Source organism: Abramis brama (assembly GCF_963993115.1).
Source record: "Abramis brama genome assembly, chromosome: 16".
Taxonomy (NCBI): domain Eukaryota; kingdom Metazoa; phylum Chordata; class Actinopteri; order Cypriniformes; family Leuciscidae; genus Abramis; species Abramis brama.
This window is the reverse complement of record NC_139978.1, coordinates 18,804,737-18,832,665: the sequence shown is the minus strand read 5'-3', so window position 1 is coordinate 18,832,665 and position 27,929 is coordinate 18,804,737. Positions and strand designations below refer to the sequence as shown.

Sequence of the window (27,929 nt, the reverse complement as noted above, 5' to 3'; positions counted from 1 at the left end):
GGTTTTCCAACCCAACAGACTGCCAGACGATGATGTCATTCCCCACAAACACAACTATTACCCTGCAGTCCCCATCTATTCCACCAAATCCATTCTCCTCTGGCGGCCCTGCATCCTTTGGTGTTGTCAAAGGACTCAAAGTGCCAGAGACAATTTCACATGGAGCCCAGTGACTGTCTGAATGTCTAAATTTAGGCACTTAATTATGGTGCAATGAACATACTTTCATAAATAGGACCTTTTTGGGTAAAAACAGAGTTGTCTTTTGTACAATACATTTTTTTAATGATCTTTTAACCAGACACACTATTTTAAAACAGCTCAAGTTCAAGAACCAGATAAAGATTTTAAGACAAATCATTTAAAGCTTCTTTATGTTCACCTGAAATAGTGTCCCCTTGGTATTACATCTTCATGACTTCATGTCTTTCTCATTAATATGGTACAGACTCTATGTAAACACTTGGGTCTGCATGACTTAGTTTCACTTGAGAAGTTTCATCTGATACTGAAGTAAGCCAAGCAAATAATTTTTTTAACGAAGCATGGAAAAAACTTGTGAATTATGTCACTGTGCCAAAAAGGTGTCTTTCTTCATTTTCTCATATGGAATTGTGTTTGAAAGCTTTACCAGACCAACAGCTTTAACTCATTACTGTCGTCAGTCAGAATGGGGCTCTAGAAATGATTCAGTGAGGTAAATTACACCAAGGCAAAATAATCCTTCTTTCCTCGAAGGAAACAACTCAAGAAGATCTTTATATATACAGAATATATATCTCTAAGTATTATACAGATGTCTACATAAATCATATTAGAATAAAACATATTGCATTGTCACAATTATGGTACAGTTCTTTCTGTCCCTTTAAAAAATAAATGAAAAAAAAAACACGTTAATTACTATTAGATATGTTAAATATTATATTAGACTATTGTCTAACATACAAAATAAACGTGATATCTGTTTCCCCCCTTAAAATGGTGATTTTGGCCTTTCACATTTTAGAGGTCATGAAATGTACATACATAGACTTTATTTATGGGAAACATAAATGTGTCAATAATTACAAACCAACAGTAAGTGCCAAACTATCAGTTTAATTTAGGTTTAAGCCTGTTGGCATATACAGTGAGGAAAATAAGTATTTGAACACCCTGCTATTTTGCAAGTTCTCCCACTTGGAAATCATGGAGGGGTCTGAAATTGTCATCGTAGGTGCATGTCCACTGTGAGAGACATAATCTAAAAAAAAAAATCCAGAAATCACAATATATGATTTTATAACTATTTATTTGTATGATACAGCTGCAAATAAGTATTTGAACACCTGTCTATCAGCTAGAATTCTGACCCTCAAAGACCTGTTAGTCTGCCTTTAAAATGTCCACCTCCACTCCATTTATTATCCTAAATTAGATGCCCCTGTTTGAGGTCGTCAACTGCATAAAGACACCTGTCCACCCCATACAATCAGTAAGAATCCAACTACTAACATGGCCAAGACCAAAGAGCTGTCCAAAGACACTAGAGACAAAATTGTACACCTCCACAAGGCTGGAAAGGGCTACGGGGAAATTGCCAAGCAGCTTGGTGAAAAAAGGTCCACTGTTGGAGCAATCATTAGAAAATGGAAGAAGCTAAACATGACTGTCAATCTCCCTCGGACTGGGGCTCCATGCAAGATCTCACCTCGTGGGGTCTCAATGATCCTAAGAAAGGTGAGAAATCAGCCCAGAACTACACGGGAGGTGCTGGTCAATGACCTGAAAAGAGCTGGGACCACCTTTTCCAAGGTTACTGTTGGTAATACACTAAGACGTCATGGTTTGAAATCATGCATGGCACGGAAGGTTCCCCTGCTTAAACCAGCACATGTCAAGGCCCGTCTTAAGTTTGCCAATGACCATTTGGATGATCCAGAGGAGTCATGGGAGAAAGTCATGTGGTCAGATGAGACCAAAATAGAACTTTTTGGTCATAATTCCACTAAACGTGTTTGGAGGAAGAAGAATGATGAGTACCATCCCAAGAACACCATCCCTACTGTGAAGCATGGGGGTGGTAGCATCATGCTTTGGGGGTGTTTTTCTGCACATGGGACAGGGCGACTGCACTGTATTAAGGAGAGGATGACCGGGGCCATGTATTGCGAGATTTTGGGGAACAACCTCCTTCCCTCAGTTAGAGCATTGAAGATGGGTCGAGGCTGGGTCTTCCAACATGACAATGACCCGAAGCACACAGCCAGGATAACCAAGGAGTGGCTCTGTAAGAAGCATATCAAGGTTCTGGCGTGGCCTAGCCAGTCTCCAGACCTAAACCCAATAGAGAATCTTTGGAGGGAGCTCAAACTCCGTGTTTCTCAGCGACAGCCCAGAAACCTGACTGATCTAGAGAAGATCTGTGTGGAGGAGTGGGCCAAAATCCCTCCTGCAGTGTGTGCAAACCTGGTGAAAACTACAGGAAACGTTTGACCTCTGTAATTGCAAACAAAGGCTACTGTACCAAATATTAACATTGATTTTCTCAGGTGTTCAAATACTTATTTGCAGCTGTATCATACAAATAAATAGTTAAAAAATCATACATTGTGATTTCTGGATTTTTTTATTTTAGATTATGTCTCTCACAGTGGACATGCACCTACGATGACAATTTCAGACCCCTCCATGATTTCTAAGTGGGAGAACTTGCAAAATAGCAGGGTGTTCAAATACTTATTTTCCTCACTGTATATATAGGCAAAAGTCGTAGTTAATAGTTAATAGTTAATAGTGAGAATTGAAACCTAATCTAAAGTGTGAACATACACACGCACACACATAGGACACAACAAAAAAAGTATGTTGGTCTGGGTACATTGGGTTTGAGATCAAAAAATTGTTACAAAGTTCATGAGTGTTTTAGAAAGGAATAAAAAAATAAAAAAAACACTTTTTGGGCATAAATGGAACACATTTCTGCAAATGACCTCTTTATAGCCAGCTCCATAGAGCTCGCTGTAACAGCACTGCCAGATGGCAGGACATGCTGTAAGTGTAGGCTAATGGTTTTAAGACTGTTACCCTGGATCGCTGAGGTTTTCCAACATATATATATGTGTGTGTGTGTGTGTGTGCTTTGACACCCCACTTGAAACAGTCAACAGTCAACACCTAACTGGAAAGTAACTAACACATCCACATGGAAACAGTGGAAATATGGGCATCCAGAGTTTTGCAATTCCCAATGTTGCGTTTATAAGTGTCTAGACAGCAAGAAATTGGACCGCAATAAAACCACCTGCCCTTTGTGCAAGACAGACAGACAGGACCACACAGTAGGTCTGAAGAGAACTACCGGAGGAAACAGGGAAAACTCATTTAATGATGATGAAAACATCAATGCTATGCTTGTCTTTGTAGAGGCAGAAAGCCACATGTATGTATAATGCATAACATGTGTAGCATGTAACATTGAAGCATTTCTAAAATTATACTTTTACAATTATTTTTTCATAACATTTATTTTGTCATACATCACCTAATGTGTATGGCATAATTTGTTCAGAAAACCATATTATATAAGACTGTGCTGCTAGGAAAATACATTTTACATGATTATGCAGCCTGAGGTAAAGGAAATAGGGATTATATTGTAGCATGAAGTCATGCCAAGCTGTTGCAGCTGTGGCCGGGAAAATTAGGTGCTTGGTCGGCCTTTGGGCCATACAGCCAAACCAAGAAGGCTTAAAGTCCACAGACAGCACGTTTTAATACATACTATAGGCAGCTGGGTAAAATGAAGTGTTAAAACAAGGGAGGGTCTTGATTTACGGGCGTCTTACAGATGTGGGTAGTTTAAAGTGAAAGCTGGCATAAACATTTAAGGAATGCAATAAATTGCAGGGCAGAACGCAAAGCAAAAATCACCCAAAACAATCAATTCAGCTGAATAAAGGCTACTGAGCATTACAATGTGTTTAGGTAACTTACGTGTAATTGTCATCCTCCACAAACTTCTGAAGCTCCTCGATGTAGCGCACAGACATCAAATACTTCTGCACGTGTGGTAACATGACCAAATGATCTGTGGTGTGAATAAATGTGGAGATGAAATGTAAATGATCTGCCATCAGGTTTATATATTTTTTGCTTTCCTTTTTTACTTATATTACAATTTCTTATTTATTTCCTTCAATCATGTTCATGTTTATTTCTAGTTGAATCATGAGGGTGCCGACTGATAAGTCCTTTACATGAAATCTGCCTCTGCTGATCCTGCAGCCAATGAGATTGCTTGCTCAACATTTAAAAAGTCTGTTTCATTGTTTGTTGAAAGCTAGTCCAGCAGTCCTTCAGAGTTCCTCTGAAACCCTCCACCTCCCCCAGCTCCACCTGCCTATCTGCTACAGGATTTATGTATGACTATTTAAGCAGCAGCATATCTTACATGCTAACAGTAGCGTGTCTGTGTATCTGTTAGCAGTAGCAAGTGCATACTTGCTCTGCAGCTGCAATAATCAACAGCAGCAGCAGCATTAACATCGCCATATTCAATAACATGCTAAAACTATTCTGAGTTGTCATGATTGAACTTTCTTCAACAACATCTTAACATCAATATGAAAAAATACTGTAAAGGAAGATGAAATGCAAAAAGTAAATGGTACTTGCAAAAATAATAATGTAATATGTTATAAAGTTTTTTATAAGCAACGTACCATAGTTACAGGACACCTGTAAGTCGGAGATGATGCGCAGTAGATTGTTCATCTGATTGGTTCTTTGCTCAGTCTCGATGATGCTGTCAGAAGCAGGGTAGGCGGAGTCAATGTAGGTCATATCAAACAGGTAAATTCCTAATGTAAACAGAGAAGAAAAAGTGTTTATATACATGGGTTGAGAGGGAGATCGTTTCATTCATAATTCATGTTTTCCCTTTCAATTGTAACTCAAAAGGTGAAATTCAGAAAACTGCCCTGGTCACTTTTTTTCCATGCAGGTGCAATGAATGGAGACCGAAGCTTTTAAACTTCAAAAATTATGTGAAAGCACCAAATAAATATCATAAATGTAGTCCATACAATTTCTTGAATGCAATTTTTAAATGCATATGATATAAATGTAATCAACTATTCCTCTTCAGTAAGCTCTTTGTTGAATCAGTGAGTTGAAGATCAGTTCAAAAGATCTGAAAAATTATATATATGTATGTATAGTGCATGATTTGTATGGACTTTTATGACACTTATGCTAACAGTTTGAAGCTTGACAGTTTTTATTTAAACAACCATTCAAAAGTCTGGAGTCAGTACGATTTTATAAATGAAAATAATACTTTACATTTATTTAAGTTATAAATTATATATCAATGTTAAAAAAAGATTTATATCTATAACAATACCTCTATTTCAAATACATGCTGTACTTTTGAACGTTCCATTCATCAAAGAATCCTGAAACATTTATTATGGTTTCCAAAAATATTAAGCAGCAAAAATGTTTTCAATATTGATAATAATGAGAAATGCACTAAATCAGCATATTTGAATGATTTCTGAAGGATCATGTGACACTGAAAACCAGAGTAATGGCTGCTAAAAATTTAGCTTTGCCATCACATGAATTAACTACATTTTAAAAATAGAATTAAGTTTATTTTAATATCTATTTAGAATCAATTTTAAATATGAAACGGTTATTTTAAACTGTAATAATTTAACAGAGCTGTTTTACTGTATTTTTGACCAAACGTAGCCTTGGTGAGCACAAAGAGAATTAATTTAAAAAGATTTTTAAAAATCTTACCGACCCCAAGCTTCTGAATGGAATATTGGTTATTCTTCAAAACTTCACCTTTTGCGCTTCATGGAATGGGTTATAAGAAGTACTGTAATTAATTATTTTTTGAGGTGAAGTATCCATTAAAGATTGGTTCACAACAAACTTCTAATGTTAAACATAGAAAAAAAAAAAAAAAAAAATCACATTCTATCCACACATCTGGGCACTGAACTCAGTGTTGTGAAACTTCAAGACTTTCCAATTTCCACTCTTTTACTACATTTACACATAGTTCAGAGAGAACTCTCTCCAGGATTCTCATGAACACTGGTAATTGTCAGGTGACAGGGACAAAACTAAATGGCATGCAGTGTCTGGCCTGAAAAGAGTGGCCTGGAGCTATTGCCTGAATGTTCTTGCTTGCTTGCTTGCTAGTTTCCTCTACAGGATTCATGAAGCAGCTTGCTAATAAGCAGGTGGAGGTTACGAGTCTGTTAATGAGTGCAGTTAGTCAAAAACTGAAGAGTGAAGATGTACTTTACACAGCCAGTGGGATGAGTCTGGTTTCTCACGCCAAGCCTAAAGACTATCCGTGGCTTAACTAGTAGTAAATTACAGGAAGGTGAGAGTGGATGTTCTCAGTGAGCAAGCAGGATAAGTTAGGTTATCAGTCAAGTGAAAACTTTCAGTAGCTACACAACTTCTCTCCCACTCTATTGTTAAACCAGATGCCTCACTTGTTCTCTGTAATCATACACTTGTAAAATATGGTCAATGTTTTGCTCAAATGACCAGAAGTGGATAATTTTGACAACTGGTCCTGAGCTGGAATAAACCGATCTTCTTTGTGGTTGACAGCTCTCATTACTGCCCAGATCTGATCGCTTCTGTCTGATTCTGTCTGGTTGAAATAAATGCAGGGTTAACCTGGAATACTACTGGGATACTACATTACCATTCAAAAGTTTGGGATCAGTAAGATTTTTTTTTTTTAAATTAAAGGTGATGATACACAGGGCAACTTTTTGAGCAATGTTAATAAAGCCTGAACCTCGTCGTCGGTCCATCGGTCATAGTTTGCATGTTGATCAGGGAGGTCAGAGGTCAGCTGTACAGCTGAGATTGACCCTGACAAACTTCCTGTGAGTGACCTACAGTGACCTCTTACTGGATTCAATCACAACAGCAAAACTACCCTGGTAATGAAAGTGAATGGGCTCAGCTGCCATCTGTTGGTCAACTACTAGGATGTTACATACACAGCGAGTGTAGAGATTCTCTAATCATCTAGATCATTCTCTAATTCTCTAATCATCTAGATAATAGCAAGAAATTATTGAAATGTGAAATACAGTCAAACATGCTTAAAAATTGTGCTCAAAATAAAGCAAATATTGTAAACAAATGTTAAACATTTTTGAGGTAGAAGTATTTTTTAAACTTGACAATTAAATTTTTTTATTCAAGTCAGCAAGGACAAATGATCTGTTTTCTTGTCCGTATGGTTTAGTAGCTAGTTACTGATTCACTGTCATTAAGACTCTATATTTAGAAAAGGCTTTTGAGACTTTCTGGGACACAATGAATAAGACTGAATAAGACTTCCTGGAAATAAGTTGCAAATGAAAAAAGTTCCAATGGCTGGTTTCCAATGAAACAAGGTTAAGCTCCATTAAGAGAAAGACAGAAAGAGGTAGAAGAAAACGTTTCACAGTTATCAGTCAGGCTTGGAGTGCTAAAAACGTAATAAAATAATAAAAGAGATTGGCAATCTTATTCTATACCTGAAGTAACTTTTCAAAACTCACAACCAAATTTAGAGAGCCAGTATAGTATTTACAGAATTTGCTGCATGGATGGAAACTTGACAAGTTTTCTGTGATGTCATTGATTATTCTTTGCTGTCAATCACTAATGTTGGCACTGTCAACCTCTTTCAGGTTGTCAAAAATAGGGGAATGTGCCATTAGAGAATGTGCCATTAGAAACAAAAAAGCAGTGATCTGTCAGGAGTAACCAATGTCTCTTAATTCCATAACAATCCCTATAAGCTGGACCTGAAAGGTCGACAACAATCTTTGTCGATCCTGGAATAACATTCCAATCAACCAATCAGATTTGAGGGACAAGTTTGAGGGACTATCATTTCCCTCTGATTTTAGGTATAACTTTTGGATAGAGTTAGGTTTAGGGGTAGGGATAGGATTACATTTTCAGACAGGAATGTTGACAATATATATGTTGACCCAGGAAGGCGTCTAACTCTGCAAAATCAGGACGTGCATAATTGAATACCCGTGGAATTCAGTCACGGAGCAGCCGTCCAATACTGATGTCCATGAATAGAACAGGGAGTGTGGCGTAGCACTGAGTCTCCTAAAACCAGGGACCATTATAGTCCAAGACATTTACAGACTTCAGGGTTTATGCTCTTTGAAATATAACACTCGCATGCATTTCTCAAGCCAAGAATTTAAGGACACAGTGAGACTTTCACAGAGAGAGAGGTGGTATAAATCACAATGGCTGAGGAAATGTTTCACTGAAAATATCACAACAGAAATCTTGGTGATTAAAATAAATTCTGACATGTCTCAGATGATCAATGATTGATAGGGTTCACCTGTGACATATTACTAATAATAAGTAAATATGATCACATGCGAGTTAACCACAGTGGATACTCAAAATGGGAGAGCCACAGATTTTGGTCTATAAATATCAAAAGCATTTAGGACACTGATCAGGCTGGAAGCCCAGTCAAGATCTTTGACTCTATATTTATAACAAATAACATGATAAAAATAAATTAATTAATTTAAAATCAATATAGAAATTAATGCAGTGCTGTTTTCATGCCAAACAGTGTAAAAATAATAATATGCACTTTAAACCAGCTTTGTTGTTGTTAACTAAAACTATTAAAATATTGTTTCCATTAATTGAAATAATCCTAAAATAAAAATAAAATATTAGATGAGTAACTTAAACTAAAAGAAAATTACAAACGTTGCCTTGTGGCTTAAAATAAGTTGAAGTACTAAAAGTAATACAACTAAAATTGAAATAAAACAAAATCTAATAAAAATAACTAATATTAATAAAACAAACTTAAATTTAAATGAAAGGTAAAAATACAAAAAAATAAAAGCTAATTCAATATACAAATAGTACTAAAATAACATTACATACAGCTTTGACATAAGAGGCGATTTTACATAACAAAATACACCTGACCGCACAACGTTCTACTTGCTGTCACCACATTTTAAAGCAGCTGGATTTGATGGACCAAAACTGCTTTAATGTGCTCATAATGATGACATTACTACTTGGTGCATAAGTTGTGCACCTATAAACCAGTTGAGGGTCGATTTGTTAATAATGACTAGCAAGGTTACATTGCAAAAAAAGAAAAAAGAAAGTCTTGTCAGATTGGGCTAAAATGCTTGTGCCATCAACATAACAAGAAAAAACTTCTTAAGCCAAAGAAATTTCTTAATATCATGATGCCTTAAAAAATTCTGGTGATTATCCATTCTGCTCGAAGAACTTAATTGTATAACTTTAATTATATCTTGTTAATATCTTTAATTATAACTTTATAAGTGTTGACGTTAGAAAAAGAACATATTTTTAGTACGCAAATGTTAGTAGAAGGCAGGTAAAATACTACAAATGCGGCCAAGTATTATTCAAGTCAGTATAGACAAGCCCCATCTCTAACCTCAAAACCCTGAGGAGAACCAGCCTGTGTGGAAAACTTTACTTTTTTTAACTCAATGATGCAATGTGAGAACTATTTTGGTAGTTACTTGCAAAACGTCAATTTGCGAAATACCCAAGGGCTGTGAATGGACAAAATTTCGATTATAACAAGTCAGTATTACGTTCAGATAAACAAAGTGCACCAAAGTAGTAGTGCCAGATGCATTATGGTATTATGTTGACGGCTTATGACAGTCAGAAACTATTCAGAGGCTAGCTTTTCTGTAGCTTTCACACAGTATGTTTTAATTAAAATATTACAAGGAAAGGGCCGCCTCATGGAGGCTGCCATGTTGAGATCACATGACCAGTTGAATACTACTTGTTTTATCTCAGTAAACCCCCACTTATCAAATAATTTAGTTTGCAAAAACAAAGTAAATTATTTATGGCTGACAGTAGTATTTGCAGTATTTATACAACAGCATTAAACTTTTGTTTGTGTATGATGCTGCATCCACACCAGTAGGTGTCAGTATAAAGTCTATGCACCTGATATAAATAAATTTCATAAATACAGACACCTTTTTTGAAAATGTTTATTGATAATCATAGTAATATTCCTAGATTCTGATGTCTGCACAGTGATGGAGGGAACATTAAATGTGCATATTTGTGGAAAAATGTATTTTGTGTTTGACACAGTAAAGTGGTTTGAGGCCTTTAATTACATGGGCTGTCTGCAATTATAGCCGGCTATGGAAAAAAAAAAAAAACAGCAAACAGCTTGAAGGGTGTTGAGACTGCGGCCTGGCCAGTGGCAGAGAAACATTCCAGAGGTGTGACTTCACATGTGATAGTGAGGCTGAAGGGTGCTATGCTGCAGCTATCTCAAGGGATATGGTTTTCCCATCAGGGGCTTTCCAGAGTGCACGAACAACTGGGATGACTGAGAATGGAAGTGTTAACACCTGCCATCCGGAACTCAACAACATCAGACAGATTACTAAGGGACGAGCAAAACATCCAAGATTGATTAATGCATTTGATGATGTGCGGTTAACTTTTATGTTTTATTTAGAGCATCTGGATTTTTTCGCATCGGGATTCACAGCCAATGAATCCCAAAACACTTTTCATGAGCTGCACAGCCAAGTATGGTGCTATTACGGATCCAGAACAGAGTGTAAAACTGGGAGCAGCCAAAAGAATATTTTAAATAAACACACGGTACTGTTCCTCAAGGTGAATGCGCAGAGAGAAAGAATGAGTTTGGCTCTCGCAGGCGCCTTTAGAGCCAGGAAAATACTTTTGTATCTTCTTAACAATCTGCTCATACAACTGTAAAATGAATACAGACAGTGATGACAACCTCAGACAATTATACTGTCTATTACTACCTGAAACACAATCTGCCGAGGCAGAATAATGCTACCTAGAGCAGACTAAGCTTACAATGCCTCTCACCAACATACTAACTCATTATGCTGGCATGTCTAGAGATTTCAATACAGAGGTCATGGAAATTGCCACGCAGGCTGGAAAGCTTTATATATTGCATATTGAGATAAAAGATCCTATTGTGCCTTGACTCAAGGAGTGTCCATGAAACAGCCGGAGACACTGGAAAAACACTAGTGTACGAACAAATATGCACTGAGCAACTTAGAACACACAACAAACTCTCTGTCACACACACACACACACACACACACACACACACACACACACACACACACACACACACACACACACACACACACACACACACACACACACACACACACACACACACACACACACACACACACACGGCAAAAACACTTTACTGAAATGATAAGTGACAGCCTTATGCAAGTGTCGCTGTTGAGGCTCTTTGATGCGGTGAAGACAGTAATACTCGACATGAGTCCGTTGTCGCACAATTCCTCTGAGATCACTTACAATGAATATCACAGATTAAATACTGTCAGTTTTGTTCACTGGAATGAAATACAGCTAAAACACATTTAATCTGCCATTTTAAACACATGGTCCTGCATAAAATGTTGAATTAAGACAACTTTATTCTGGATGATTGGTTGGATTTAGAGCTAAACAAAAATATCATCATCATGAGTTCATATAAAGAACCAACAGATTGTACCAACAATGCTAAAACAACATTATGAATTTACACAAGACAGTGCCAATTCAGCTAAAATTAAGAAATGTTTCAGCATCTGAAACTAGGTTTCAACATATCTCCATTAAGTCCACAGTGATCTAATGTCACATTTGCAGGACATTAAAAATTCTATTTAAAATAAATGCTGTTCTTTTAAACTTTCTATTCATCAAAAATCCTGAAAATGTATCACAGTTTCCACAAAAATATTAAGTATGACAGCATTATCAGTATAAAGAGTATAATAAGCCACATATTAAGAGTTGTTTCTTGAGCACCAAATTAGCATATTCAAATGATTTCTGAAGGATCATGTGACACTGAAGACTGGCGTAATGATGCTGAAAATATACATCTTAATATACAGAGATGACATTGAGAAAGCCATTCATTAGATTTCCCAGGAAAGTGTAAACGCTGTGGTGCTATTGTAACCTGTCCTACTCTGCCCACTCCGAGCATGATTCGAACCGGGCTCTCCATTGTGGGAGGAAGGTGCGCTAACAAGGACGCTAAAGAGCGCAGCTGTTAACGTCAGTCGCTAGCGTGCCTCTTGAGGCCAGGGGAGTGAGGTTTACATGCACAGCTCTTACTGGCCTACATCCATTACACTCACCCTCCCAAACTTCACTCCCATCTGGGTCAAGGAAGCTAAAGCGCGTTAGCCGTTAGCGTCAGTCGCTGGCGTGCCTCTGTAGGCCAGGGGAGTGAGGTTTACACACACAGCTCTTAATGGTCTATGTCCATTACACTAAACATTGCTCTGTTTGTTTAAGAATCCCAATCATCTTGACACAGCAACAGTGGCACAACCAATGATGCAAGTTTGGGGTGTGGCCATCGGTAAGTCTGACCAATGGCATAGTGGGCAGAGTGGTTAGGAAACCTGTTAGTAAACAATCAGAAAATCAATAACTGTGCAATACTACTCAGCAGCTGTCAAGGCAGTGATACTTCATTCCCTCAATAAAAGAAGTGAGGTAAAGTGATAGTAGCACGGATCTACAGGGAGCAAAGGAACGGTGGAGCCCTAAGGATGTGGTCAGGCTACTGTTCAAAGAAGATGCAGATGTCTAGCCAAACAATGAGCTCATGAGTTTCTGCGGGGACCACAGTGGAGGGCTGGGGTGTACTTTCCATTCCTCCACTCTTCCAGGCGCTCTCAGATCCTTGTCTCTGAGGTGGCTCATTACAGACCTCGAGTGTAGCGCAGCGGTGAGTGTCAAAGCCACTGAAGATAAAACCTCCAACCCCCTTTCTGATTAATTTCAAGAGCTTTTGCTGTACTCATCAGGATCACAAGGCTGAGGTGAACTTTCATCCTTTTGTTTTAAATGAGCTTTTTTGCTCTCATGCACCAGACAAAACATCTGATATATATCAAACATGAAAAGATGAATGAGATCCTTAGAGCTATGAGATGTCCTGATAAAGAGTACAGCTTCTCTGATGAATATTATGCTAATATATTACATTAAGCAATGATATAGCCAAATGTTCAAGATTGGCAGTTGACAAATGTAACCTTATGGTTATGGCCCAGCAGTTAAGTATAAAATATATAGTGTTAGAGGGAAGAAAGTGCTAAAAATCCTGTTTTGGACCCCATTGACTTTTATTGTGTGGACAAAACCACTTGAAACATTTTTTAGACTTTTAGTCTTCTTTTGTGTTATACAGAATAAAAGAGAGTCATTCAGGTTTAGAATCATATGAGGGTGAGTAAACGATGACGAAATTTCCACTTTCAGATGAACTATCCCTTTAAAACAGTTAGTTCAGACCAGACAGTTTTTTCAACAAGTCCCACAAAATTGTCACAATGTTTGCTCACTTTGACAACAGCATATTGTGTTTAAATCAAGTAATTTAAAAAACATCATGTACAGTGGAAAATGGAAAAGCCCCATTATTTAGTGACCCCCCAAAACTGGCAGCAAAAGCTAGCTGCGGTTGATTGAGGCCCTTCTTTTAATCTGCAAGGTATTACCATACTTGCTGAACATGGGAAATAATAACAAATGGTGAGTCCCTCACACTGAGACACTGGGTACAGTATGTGCTTTGCTTGGAACCTCATCTCACCACACCACCGACTCTCTGAGGTTTCCAACTCCTGGATTTTTCCGTAGTGCTCAGGGTTGTAATACTGAGCTATTGTTTATCTAGTATCAATAGTTGGAAGGGGTGGAAAGAGAAAATGGAGAGTTGTCTTAAGGGACGTGGAAGTTACCTCGCTTCCAAAATCAGCATGCAAAAAAAAAAAAAAACCCCACAAAACCAAGGTTTTCATTTATAAAATGCATCGGACTGTCATAAATTCGACGGATCTAATCCTATGTTAAAACTAAGAGAGAAATCTGGATTCATAAAGGCAGAAAATCACATAAAAAATATATGCGCTGAAAAGCAAACATATAAATGCTAAACAAGTGTGCACTGAATGGATAAGAACTAAAAGAATTAATAAATAAGTCTGTTTTTGTCCATGTAAACATATTCTTAAAAAAGTCAGAACTTGTGATTATGTACTCTGAGGCCTACAGTGTAAGATTATAGGCAGTTATAATATGTCAAGCTTACATTTTTGGACAAAGGAAGAAAAATAATTATTTACAACCCTAAAAGAAGAGAACATAAATCAATATACAGACAGACGAAAGCAGTCTTACATTTAAAAGTGCTACTGGCCTACATTTTCATCCTTCAAAGCTATTGCTGAGGACACAAAAAATTAATGACAATAACATATTTTGGTATATTCGGAATATGCTATTGCCATTAAACTAAAAGAGAACTACTGAATGAAATCATACATTGCAAGAATGTGACTCAAAATGTTTTTCCAATGAAAATTACGGCGGTTGAAGCTGTCATAACTCTGAGCTATTGAGTTTTTATATTTTTACATTTATGTCAAACAAATATCTGGATATTACACAGACCATGATGGGTTTATTAATTTAAAAACTGTATTTCTAAAATCTGAGTGAATGTGACACCTCATGGAAATCAGTGCTCTGAACCGGTTCAAGGAACGAAAACAAAAAACAGAAACAAACGAAATTTTAACAGGAACATAAACAAACACGAAACAAAATCAAGTTGAAATGTTCTGAACAGAAACGCTTATTTGAAATGACCATTAATCGGTTTTAATTTGGAAGTCAATCAATTATGAATTCAAATAGTACAGCCTATGCAAATGTGACGTTGACACATCCGACGTGAGTGAGTCATCGTATGTAAATCGCAAGGCAATGTGCCGGCATTAGCAGTTGGATCGCAGGAGTTTATCCGAGGATAAGTTACCATAACAGGTTACATCCAGCGTGGTGTGTTTTGAAACCAGTGAAAATTGCAGGTTAGTGTAGAACCGTTACTATTCAAGAAATTAAAAAAATATATATTTTTAAATGATTAAACACCTTGTTGTCAAAGTTAGTATTGTGGTTTTAAAGAACCAGGTTTTTTTATTTAACCTTGCACTACAAATAAACAGAGACAGTCTCCATAATGCGTGTAGGACTCCATTCATGATTGAGGTGGGTGGAGCTTCTTTATGAGGTTTTGCCAACAGTTTGAGGATCCACTGAAGTTACGAGGTTTAGGTCACAAGCTCTTAGTAAAGTTCAATTCAAGCTCTGGTATAAAGAATAAGCAAAAATAAAGAAAGAAAGAAAAAATAATGCTATTAATCGGTATTTTTCCTAATCAAACCATTTTCGGAAAGATAATGTTACAGAAGGAACGCAGAACAGAAACGTTGAACCGATTGATTTTTTTAGGCCCTAGTGGAAATACCTCTGGTTTTCTCTCTTCTGTAAGAGAATTCCACATTTTTCCCCCCCGATGGAAGAATTAATGACAAGAACTGATTCATTACACTCGTAAAATATACAAGGCTGGTGACAAAGGGAGCAGTTTACACCTAGAGACTACACTTTTAGAAAAATAAGGAACTTTTGGAAAACCACCCAAAAGCATAAAAAAGTTTAACATGGAAATAAAATTAAGAGTTAGAGGTCACAGGGTCATGAATTGCTTCGTTTTCCATCCGCCTCTAAGGTTGAAAACACCTCTCTGGTTTTCTCATTTAAAACAGGAGCCCTTCACATTTGTCATTTTAAGTGCAGTTTTTGTAGTGGGTATTCAAAATGATTTATATGCTTATATGAAACAATTACAGAGAGGAATTCTGAATTGAGTCGAAACAGCAACTGAAGTCTCAATAATATTCATAAATATTTTAGCACTCTTTTACATCTACTCTCAGCATTGAAACACAGAAAGCGACTGTGTTTTGGCTATAATGCCAGATCAGGGGGCTTATTTTCTTCTAAGCTCATTTGGATAAAAAATAAAAAGCCAAACAAATTAATTCAAAGAAAACAAAGACTCAAAGCAGGAGACTCAAGCTGCTCTTGAAAATGAAGTACCTTGAACAAAAGCGTCTCATCCAGCTATTAGTGCCCCAATTTTCCAGTTCTGTATAAGGATGGGAATCATCTAAAAAGGGGGTGTAGAAACAGAAGAGCTGATCAAAACAGAGAGAAAACAAAAAGCTGAATGGAGTATCTTGCCCCAAGGCTGAGTCTTCAGCCAAGAGCCCTGAAGATTGAGAACAGTCCCTTTCTGTGTGTGGGGTTACGCTGGTCCAAAACAAACAAGGGCTCTCTTTCAAGTGTAGTGATCACATACTGAGCATCTCGCTCCTATCACCTCACCCACCACTCCTGCTCAGAGAAGAGGTCTCACCCCTGCCGCTCTCATTGACACAAAGGTCTTGAGCAATGTCACCGAAACATCAGTACAGAAGAGTTAATGGTGCATATCTGAACACATGCTACAACTCAATAGCAAATAATTTGAGGCGTAACGCCTCCAAAGGCAGAGGTCTTCAATGCCCTTGATGTCAATACAAAGATGATAAGTTCATAAACTACTTTCAAGTAAGTCAGAAAGTTGTCTGAATGTTGGTCGTTTTATGAAACAGGTGCCTTTTTTCCAGTAAAAAAAAAAAGGTGATTTCAAACATTATATCAGATAAACAATGTGCTTAAGTGTTAGCAATTTGTTATTATTATTTGAAAATATTTGGGGGCATAATTTTGCCTTAAGTCAAGCCAAGTCACCTTCATTTATATAGTGCTTTTTACAATACAGATTTTTTCAAAGCAGCTTTACAGTGATAATAGGAAATTAATGCAACACAGATTGTTTTTGTTGTGCATCAGCTCTAGAAGGAAGTCATTGTCTAGCTTAAGTACGATTTTAATTGATTCATTTCCGTTATAAAAAATATTAGTTATTAACTTAGGGGCCACTTACAAACACCGTTTTCAACTGAAAACAGAAAACTTTTAATGCGTTCTGGCCGCTCATTTACATGACAACAGCGATGACAACAGGTGGCCTGAGAATGCAAACTTTGAAGTAGGTTTCAAAGTGCACGTTTTTGAAAACAAGTTTTGAAAGCGATACCGTTATCATCTCTGTGTAAATCTGTGAAAAACGGTAACGGCATGCACATGCGTATTATATATGTGTAGTCTATAGGCATGCGCGTTTGAATGCGTATGTGTGTGGGCACGTAGTCTTTCTTTGCAAAGTGACAATGCCAATTACGGATCCATGTGAACAGGAATCATTTTGATAATGTTTTCATTTGTACAGAGGAAAAATGTTTGTCGTGAAAAAAGTGATAGTCTTTAGTAATATCTTTAGATTATAATAATCTAAAGAAATAACCTATAGAAAGGTAATAGTTTTACAATTTAGCATTACAAGGTGGAAGTAACGGAAGTAGCTAAAAATCTTCTGTATTTTGACACATCAGAGTGAAATGGATTACTGAAAAAGTCGATAATTTAGAGTTATTATACTATATACAATAACTTACTTTTTAAAGTTAGGAAACAGTTGAATTTTCATTTCATGTTGACTTTAAAGATCGTAATGATTTAGATTTTAAACATGTCCCCTACAAACATAACAAATGTTGAGACTTGATGATGAAGGACGATGACGTCATTATCACAAAGTTCATTACATCAAAAGGAAAAACATTAATAGCTGGGTTGATACAAACATCACATAAAAAATAAAAAATAATAAATTACATTATGTCATATAAAAATATATGATGTAGAGAGAAAATAAAGACTACATACTTTTATTTCTATTTGTTTTCATTAAAGGGACAGTTCACCCAGTCATCTACTCATCTTCATGCCATTTCAAATGACAGCTAAGAAAAATCCCAATTTCTAATTACTGTATTCATTTTAGTGGCTTTAGACGTGCTTTTGAATCTGGATTTGTGCTTGTTCCAGAGGTTTGTAATTCTCTATCGCTTTCCCATGGACTTCTCCTGCAGACAGGAAATTATCTCACACTGATCTTTGGCCTGGCTTGAAATCAGAACAACAGGCAAAGCTTAGGCTGACATATTCAAGCTGCATCAATGAAGAAAAAATGGACAAGGGAGGACAAATTGAAAATGTTGTGCTGCATCTCGCTTACTCATATCTATTGAAAACTAAAGATCTGATGCCATCTAGTATGGTCACCAGACTTATGTTATTAAATGGTTCTTTGATTAAAAATGATTCCATAAAAAGCATTGATGTAATTGACTTGATGTGGTCCCATTGTGTGGTTAAACGTATGGTCCGTCTGTTTTGGGACAAGGCACATGCCCCCCATTGCGATAGTGATTTGCTGTGTTCAAATAGAAGAAAAAAAACAACAACATCTAGAAAGGCTTTCTTATTCTCAGAAAGAAATAAGTCATCCACTCAGCAGTAGAATGACATGTACCATGCTGTTTCTCATCGCACATGTGGCTCACATTTCACAGGATCTGAGAGTTAGCAAGACAGGATGAAACTCTGTTTAACAGCAAAGTGCTTTGCTGATGACTGGCAAGTACCCAACTGGCAATATTTCATCTTTAGATAATCTCATTTGAACAAAATTCGATTTTGAAAGACCCCTTTAAATCAAAATGTCCCGACTAAACTTGCTACCATTTCAATAGGAAATTAATTTTAAAGGGACTGTTCACACAAAAATGAAAATTCAGTCACCTTTTGCTTCCCCTTATGTTGTTCCAAATTCATAAGACTTTGGTTCATCTGAAACAATGATCAGCGGACATACATATAGCATTCAAATTTGGTAATGAGAGCTCAAGCATGCTTTTTTTGATGCACAAGAACCAATTAAGTTCTTTCTCGCATGTCACCCCAGGACATTTGAGCTTCTACAACAGCCAATAAGGTTTGTTGTCACCCGTCAAGCAAGTTCATCCAAAGCGATCATGTCTATTCAGAAGACTTGGATTGAATAGGGCCCTATGAAATCTGTTTTATTTTTTTCCCAAATAATTTTTTTTCCATTTTAATTTTTCTGGATTCCTTTTTTTTTGGTGTTTATTTTTTTGGACTCCATTTTAATGGTTAAATAAAAAAATTATAATCAAAAAGCATGTCTAATTAATTGAATTAATAAAACAACAATTTATTAATTTAAAAATAAAATTTCATTTCTAAGAAAAGTTTTTTAACTTTAAAGGCACAAAACATTAAATTAATTTATATTGTATAATATATTTCTGTCACAATTTCAAGTGAACCGTACTTTTATTTTGACGGGTTGCCGTGAAGACCTTTGAGTTTCTGTGTTTTTTACGATATGAAGATAGATTTTCTCAAATGAAACGGTAAAATGCTCAAGAAGTGACTCTCAGAGCGGCTCTGGAGATGAAGTTCATGCATTCATGTCCTCATACAATGAGGCGGCAGAGGCTGAAAACACTGCGAGCGTCACAAGTGCTTCAGCGTGTGTGTTTGGGAAATGAAACCATTCATTTACACAGAGGGACTCAGAACATGCAGGATTCATATTTAAATACGTAGTCTTTTTTGCAGTTTATTATTCACAGACACTAATCTATATCGCAATTTGATTTAACTGACCTGCTTTTTATTTATTCATCAAAAATGTTACAAATTCCGTGAAATTCTGCGTTATACAGTAAATTCCGTTTTTATGATTGGATTCCGTCCGCGTTTCCCGCATCGCGGAAATCATATGGCCCTAATTAAACGGCGTGATTCATATGGATTTATTTTACGATCCTTTTATGAATGCTTTGAACCATGAATAGACTTTCAAAGGAGGGACAGGAATCTCTCAGATTTCATTAAAAATATCTTAATTTGTGTTCAGAAAATGAACGAAAGTCTTATGGGTTTGAAACAACATGAGGGTGAGTAACTGGACAGAATTATTTTTTTTGGGGGGGGGGAATTTTCCTAAATATTCAAGGTCTAAAACAATCAGCACATATCAAAAGCATTTCACTGTTAAATAAAACAAAACCCAACTCTTCTAAATATCTGCAGGTGCTGATAGTTGACGTCCACACACTAGCCTATAGAGGGTCACTGACTAGGGATCACCTCCCCACTCCCACTAAAGTTAACACAAGCAAACAAGGCAATATCTTAAGCATGACGTTAAGCATAAAGTCGCCTGCACATCACTACTGATCCGTTCCCAGCAGCAACGAGCATTAAAACTAGCAGACCTGAACCCAAACAGGCATTAACAGAGCACACCTTGTTCTCAGCTGTGACTTCAGGAAAAACACTCCACCAGCTTGACATCAACGCAAGTCATGCTTTACTCCGGACATCAAATGTCACTCAATTTTTATAGACACTTAAAATTTAAGGACCATTCAGCATAAATATATTTTCCAAACCTGTATTACTTATTTTCTTCACGGAACACAAAAGAAGATATTTTGGAAATTGCTTTGAATGTTTTTGTCCATAGATTGAATGTCAATGGGGTTTAAAACTAGAGTTGGAAAAAAGTACCGACTTCGGTACCTCTGATTGAACAGTCAGAGGTGTTTACGATTCCGCTCAACAGCGCTCAAAGCTTCACAATTTAAAAATTTCAGTACCGACTTGGACAGTACTCTATTTTGGACATTTTTATTTTTATTTATTTTGTGTTTCACAGAAAAAAGAAAGTCATACAGTTTTAGAATAACATAAGCGTGAGTAAATGACAACAACATTTACATTTTTTTGGGTGAATTATACCTTTAAGAATGAGCTACTTGCAATTCATTATTAAACATAATAATCAGAAATTACCATACATAAAAGGTGCTCCTAAACAGGCAATTCTCCGGTTTTCAGCTAATTTTGTTAATGGATCAAGCACATTCAAAGAGTGTGGTTTCAATTTCACAATTTTCCACAAAAGGTCAAAAGGAAAGTATTTGATTGTCAAAAGGAAAATATCTTAAGCTATTCTTTCATAGTTGATGCTTCCACTCCTCCTATGAAATAAATCTGATTTGGTTGTTATTGGCAGTTGAAAGTTATTTTTATAGGAAAAGGAAACTATCTAAAGTGCTTTGGCAGTGTTTCCAGATAACAGTCTGAAATGAAAACGGTTTATCTTGCACCTTCGATCTCCCTCAACAGTTCAACTAGATGGTTTTTAACCCCAAGCAAAAGTGACAGCATTGAGTGACAATCTACAGCAGATGGAATTTTTTCATACATTCAGCTAGTTTGCTGTAAAATGATGTCTTGGAGAGAATGCCTGAGGACTTATCCTTAGTCGGATAATTACCGGAAACATTTTACCTTCGCCTTTGAAACCCGCTCTGTTTATCCTGCATTATCTTGGTTTTGCCCTCTTATATTTTAGCCCAGCATGTCACCGGGGACTTAATGTAAGGCATCTGTTAAAAGCTTCACTATACTCTTCCTCCATAGATTCCTTCCTTGTGATGTATAGTAAAAAAAAAAATACATATGGAAGCTGTAAGTCATGATTTTTGTCATGAAAAAAAACATGAACATTAAAGTTTTAAGGTGGATGTGCCAAGCGTGACATTTTTAGAATGAGATTGACAGCTGAAAGATGAAGATGCATCCCTACAAAATCAGCATGAGAGTTGAGAAACTGCAAGTAAAAACTAAGATAATCAGCATTTAATGCAATTAATTACAGCACAATAACAGATTCTTATTGTAAATCTAGCTGACAGCCCTTAAACTGATGTCAAGTATCTGACTGATTGGAAATGTGGAAACTTATCTTCTTCAGTGACTTCGAGTTCTGAATGAAATCGCGAGTCTGGTATTCCTCTCAATTGCACATTTTATGAGACTTAAAGAAGCCTGGGCAGGACGTGATGACAATTTCACAATAATATTCACTCTGCCAACTTTCTGACTCCCCAAGGCAATCACAAAGACATTATGAGGTAGACATTTTTATGACTGTACAGGACTATCAAAATGTGGAAAGTGAATGTAAGATAGATTAAAATTCATATCACTCATTTTTTTTTTTTTTTTTATCACCAAGTGCCTGAGCCATTTTTGTGGAGCTTAGTCTGTGGGGTAGCCGGCTAAAATAACTGTAAATCGCACCAGCCACATGTGGCTTGAGGGGAAAAAAAACATGTTAGGCACAGCAGGAAAATAAAACTTAGGAAATAAGGAAAACTCCAGAATACTTTGGCATTCATAATAATTAATGATGGTGAAAGAGAGGCTTTGTATGGGGGGACTGGAACATGCAAAACCATAAGTTCAACACTTTATGCATTTCTGTAAGAGGTAAGAATTTAAGATAAGCAATTTGTCTCCAATTAACATGAAGGGTCAACACAAAATCTTTAGGAATTCCTTAGAAAACCTAAAACAGGAAAATATCCTAGTCCCTAAATGAAAGTGTCTCTCAGTGACCGCAGCTGTTTCTCCTACACAAACACACACACATCATCATGGCAAACTATAGCACCACAAAAACCAGCCCACTTTTCTATACACTCAATGTCAGACGACCAGGTGTGGAATCAATAGCCTGATCTCATTTTTCAACCAAAGCACATGTGCTCCGGCCCCCTATGAGACTATGGAAAATGACTTGAGGTAGGGCTACTGTTACAAGCGTGAACGTGTTGGTGTCAAGGAGGGTCCGTGTTCAAATATTACTCGCAGGTGAGGCAGACAGCTCTGAGTCAGCTCAAAATCAAGCCAGGACTAATAAAAGAAGCAGCTATGGAGACATTTAGCTGCATGTACAGAAATACCAGTCAAAAGTTCCATCCAAAATAAACAGTTTAAAATCAAATTTTCAGCTGCACGGTCGGTTAAATTTAATTGGAAGCTTATGGCGGATGAGAAAACGAAGTATGTCCTGACTGGCAAATTTATGCTATTCCCCTCCAATTATAATTAGGGCTTTCAATCACATCAATCAATATTTAACTGCGATTAATCTCATTTATTTTTCATTAATGCATTTGTTTTAAGAAAAGAAAACGAAATAATAGCCCTTTGTGTAATTATTCAGCAATTTTACAAAATTATGCAACAGCTCGGTTTACTCGTCTCATAAAAAAATTAAACCGATTAAGATTTCCAATACTGCAAAAAGCTAAATAAAACAAAACATTGAATAAAATAAAATTGTATTAATATCATTTTTTTATATATATAAAATAATTGTTAGGGATTCATTTATAAATTAATAACCTGTACAGAGTGTTTTTGAGTACATGACACATGCTGAAGCTCTGACCAGTTTGGAGTAATGACATTTTAAAATTAATTTAAATGTCAAATTGAATAAATGAGTTAAAAAAATAATAATTTTAAACATTAACTTTGACAGCCCAACTTCGCATATATTATGATGATATAATAAAAAATATATATTGATATTGTTTATTGGTTATATAATGTCTCTGTGTTGTGCTAATCAACATTAAGAACCAATATAATCATCTTTTCCACAAGTTAAAGTAAATTTCACGGTCAATTTCTTGCTGTTGCTGACAACAAACCTCTTTTCATGGTGGCAATGTCAGTTATTTCAGAGTGGAAAGGATGAGTAATCTGAGGCCTGGGGGTGAAGAGGTCATCTGAGGTCAACGCAGGCACATCCATCATCAATGGAGACAGGAGAACACTTCAGCCTTGTTCTGACTAATGTTTACCCAGCAGAATCTGTGCGGTGGCCCTGCTTAAGAGGCTGACCTGGTTTTGCATGTTCTTCACCTCTTTCATTCCTATAATGTGTGCAGAATGGCGCAGATTAAAAGTCAATGATTTCATGGAAAAAGTTCCCCTTGAACAATGCAAACAGTTCTTGTCAACATCCACTTAACAAGACTTCAATGGAATGAATGCACTTCTTACAGCCTAAATACATGAAAGTTACGCCTACGAACACATCCCCCATGATTCTTGCAGCTGGGATGATGTCACAGATCATTTTCTTGGTCCGGTCCACCTCCGCTATAATTAGACTTTCACTCTGCAAGCCCTTTCTATCTTCACAGACACGCACAATCCATGAAAAGATCTGTGCCCTAAAAACAGTGAATTAATTATCACTGCCTGACAATCATTTGCTCCCCCAAAAAACCTCAACATTTCTTGAACAATAACAACAGGAACTGTTGCTCTGAGGAACTGTCCATGACCTCAGATCCTCACTTTTTCCATGCCTGGAAAACTTGAGCGAATGGGCATTCATGCATGATCACAGCAGATCAAAGATCCGTCTTTAATCTGAGGTCAATTCAGGATCGAAATGTTGTTGTACATTTCACATCTCACTTGTTTTTCCATAAACTTTTGAACTCTTACAACCTTTTACGGATAATAGGCTATGTCTAAAGTTTACATATAATAATTGAACACGTTCTGCACATATTAATATATACCATTCAAAAGTTTGGGGTTGGTCATTTCTTTTTACGTCTCTTATGATCATCAAGGCTGCATTTATTTGATCAAAATATTTGGAAATATTATTACAATTTAAAAGAACGTATATTTTAAAAAGTAATTTCTTCCTGTGATGGAAAAGATGCATTAAAATAGTTGTGCGGCTTTTGTGGAAACTGTGATACAAAGATTCTTTGATACATATAAAGTTCAAAAGCACAGCATTTATTTGAAATATAAATATTTTGTAACATTATAAAAGTCTTTACTGTCACTTTTGAGCAATTTAATTCATTCTTGCTGAATAAAATTATAATTTCTTTCAAAATATAATAAAAAAAAAATATAATTATTTAATACTACGATAGATATCCCAAACCTTTGAGCAGTATATTTATGTAATCTATCAGAATTATGTAATTTGATCTATGTATATATAAAACACATGATTTAAAATAAGCTAGAATTGAATACTAACAATAAAATAAAAGTGCCTTTAAGACATTATATGTCCAAATCAGGGATTTTGTTATAAAAGGTTTAGGCTTTTGATAAATTTATTACTATTATTATTATAAAAAAATAATAAAAAAATACTGTTGCAAAAGAAAAAAGAAAAAAATTAATTCTGAACTTTTTAGGTCGCTAACCAAGCATAAGCAAATCAGTGACCATGTGAGCAAAAGATGCTCTTTGGAACATTCATATCATGCTGGATAACACAGATCATCTCACACAGGCCTCTAACTGCTGAAGAAATACAAAACCTGGCATTACGAGATGGATGACATCAGGCTCCTTTTGTTTGTTCACGCTGAACAGGGTACGTTGCATTAGGTATAACAGATTGGAGGCAGCAATCCTCAAGATAAACTATTATCATTCCTGTTTCCTTTGAAACTGCATTTCAACCCTCTGATTATCTGAAGTTAACACTCTCTGTGCTCTCAAGTCACAACAGAAAGACAGATATCCTTAACTGTTCTCTTTGTGTGATTAAGTGGCTCAAATGCCAGCAGCGCCTTGTTACCAAATACATTTAAGAAGAAAGAACAAAGGTAACACTTTATTTCGAGTCCATTTTAGACATTCTACTATAAGTAACTTTGCACCTGCATGTCAACTACCAGTCATTAAAGTATAGACTGTGACAGTAGACTGTTGTCTAAATATCTGCTAACACTTTATTTTGATGGTCCCCAACAGACTGAATATAATAACTTTGCAAGTACATGTCAACTTATTCTACAAACCCTAACAGTCTGCTAATCCTCAAATGACAGTTACTGTATTTGACATGTAGTTGCAAATTAATGTTGTCACTTGCCAGACAGCTTGCAACCCATGTTTATTTGCATTTATGAGATGTTTATGCTTGCAAGAAGAGCAAGATCTTTCATGTTGCACATTTCTGATTTATAGTGATGGTCATGGTCCTCTCTAAATTGATGACTTCAGCACTGAGCTATTTTGGTTTGTCTCTCGCTTTTCTCGGGAATTAGTTTGGAGCTTTCCACTTTGTTCTGACGTCAGGTCTCAGCTCGTGTACACAAGTTTTTGAGGTATAGCGTGAACTTGCGTGCAGCATAGTAAATCTAACTGTAATGAGAACATTTTGTTCATCTAGATTATTCTCCTGACCGACAACTGAAGCTCAATCGATTTAAGATTAAAATGTCAGCATATGAATATTTCATGAATCACACGTGAACACTGTCCTAAGATGATTTCTGTGCTCGGATCTGTGCTCATTTCTACATTACATTGATAAATGAGACCCAATGAAACTAAATTTGAAGAGGCCCCGGAACCCAAGAAAGAGCTTTTATTCAGAGTTATTTTAGAACATCAAATTAAACTAAATGAAAATTAATAATGTTGCCTTGGAAACTAACTAAAATAAACTGAAGACCTAAGTCTTCTGTTTCACAGAAAAAAAAGACAAGTAGTCTCATATATCTCAACAATGTCTCAAACTGTGCTCAAACTCAAACATTTCTTATCAAGACCAGATTATCAGACCAAATTATAAAACTGATACTTAATAAACCATAGTCGCAGCTTAAGCTAAGAAAGAACAACCTCTGTGCAATAGACATTTCCTCTGAATGTAAATAACAATTAATTAGTTAACGTGGAAAGCTATGAGCTAATGTTCACAAAGATAACCTCTAACAACATATGAATTAAACACATCTGGAAGGGAAATGATACCATGTATATAATGGGATTATTCGCAGTGGGTGGATTTGATTTAGAGACTGATTACAGCTTTCACCTGTGTCTGTCACATAATTATTTCTCCATTGGAACCACTGTTTGGCAACAGATGCTAATCTGATGTTTTCTTTATGAAGTGAGAGACACAGTCTGGGAACTATTCATTTGAGATCACTTTGTATTTTCCTTTCCTCACCTGAAGGGAAGTCGCTAACAACCTGTGTTTTCGCTAACAACTTCAGCAGAGATTGTTATGGGATATTTAGCTAGTGATAATCTTCCCTTGATTGGACTCTCATGGCCAAATTTTGTTATTGAGAAGCATTGATTGGTCATATAGAAAACAACTTTTGCTAAAATTGATGCACCTGTTTTGGATAAGCATTGGAAAGGAGAAGCAGTCCACAGTTACACACTGGTTTTGATTGAAATCCAAGCACATAGTTCTTTTCAAACTATGAGTCTATGACAGATTAGAGAGCTCTATGTACAAACCACAGCGCTGCCTCATATTGTGAATGAGACAAAACGTACCCAAAATCATCAACACATGCATGCAGTTTTTCCCACCGTTAACATGTGGAAAACTGATGTCCACATCTAATAACACTTCTGATCAAAGATCACTTTCAAGAGGTTACCTTATAAAGTCTTTTGGTCTGACACCACTACATGTGTCTCTGACATAAATAAATGTTGCCATAGTAACAGTTCTCATTACCTCATTCTGAAATGTACAGCCCTGAATTTCTCAACATCTAACTGAAATGTGCAGAATCTTTACTGCTTCTTCATGGCAAATCACATCAGGAAAAAGTAGGAGTTTATTTCCAAGACATTTGGGATATCAGTTATTACATTTAATACTCTGAACTTTGGTCCAGAGGAAGATTTCTGCCAAGTAAAGCATGACTCTGTACCTATCACCAACAAAATGGTTTTAGAGCGTACAGATATAAAATCCAAGGAATAATTTATGGATGACTTTACCCTTTTGTCTGCATTTTCTTTTCTTTAATATATAGTTAAAATTGTTTAAAAAGCAGTTTAGCAACTGAACTATGCTTTCAGTACTTGCTTAAATAATTCTAAAAATAATTTAATGAAGTAACATGTGGATTGTTTTGGAACATTTCTCTGTTGGTTCAGAATTCAAAGATCTTTCTCAATTTTCATTACTACCCTTTTTACATTTCCCCTGCTGAAACCTTACAGATAAGAGCAGAAAAGTCTGTTCACAGTCTAAAGGTAATGGATCTTGATTGATCAGAGACAGAAGAAAA

The 27,929-nt window shown here is 36.2% G+C and overlaps 1 protein-coding gene across 1 annotated transcript in view; it reads right to left on the bottom strand.

Annotated features, from left to right (window-relative positions):
* ralgps1 (Ral GEF with PH domain and SH3 binding motif 1) overlaps positions 1 to 27,929 on the bottom strand; it is a 106,841-nt gene that overhangs the window by 18,109 nt on the left and 60,803 nt on the right. The window contains exons 11-12 of the mRNA XM_084087305.1: positions 4,707 to 4,844; positions 3,979 to 4,072 (exon numbers count right to left, since the gene is read on the bottom strand). Of these exons, the coding sequence (XP_083943431.1) occupies positions 3,979 to 4,072; positions 4,707 to 4,844 (232 nt within the window). The remainder of the gene's footprint in view (positions 1 to 3,978; positions 4,073 to 4,706; positions 4,845 to 27,929) is intronic.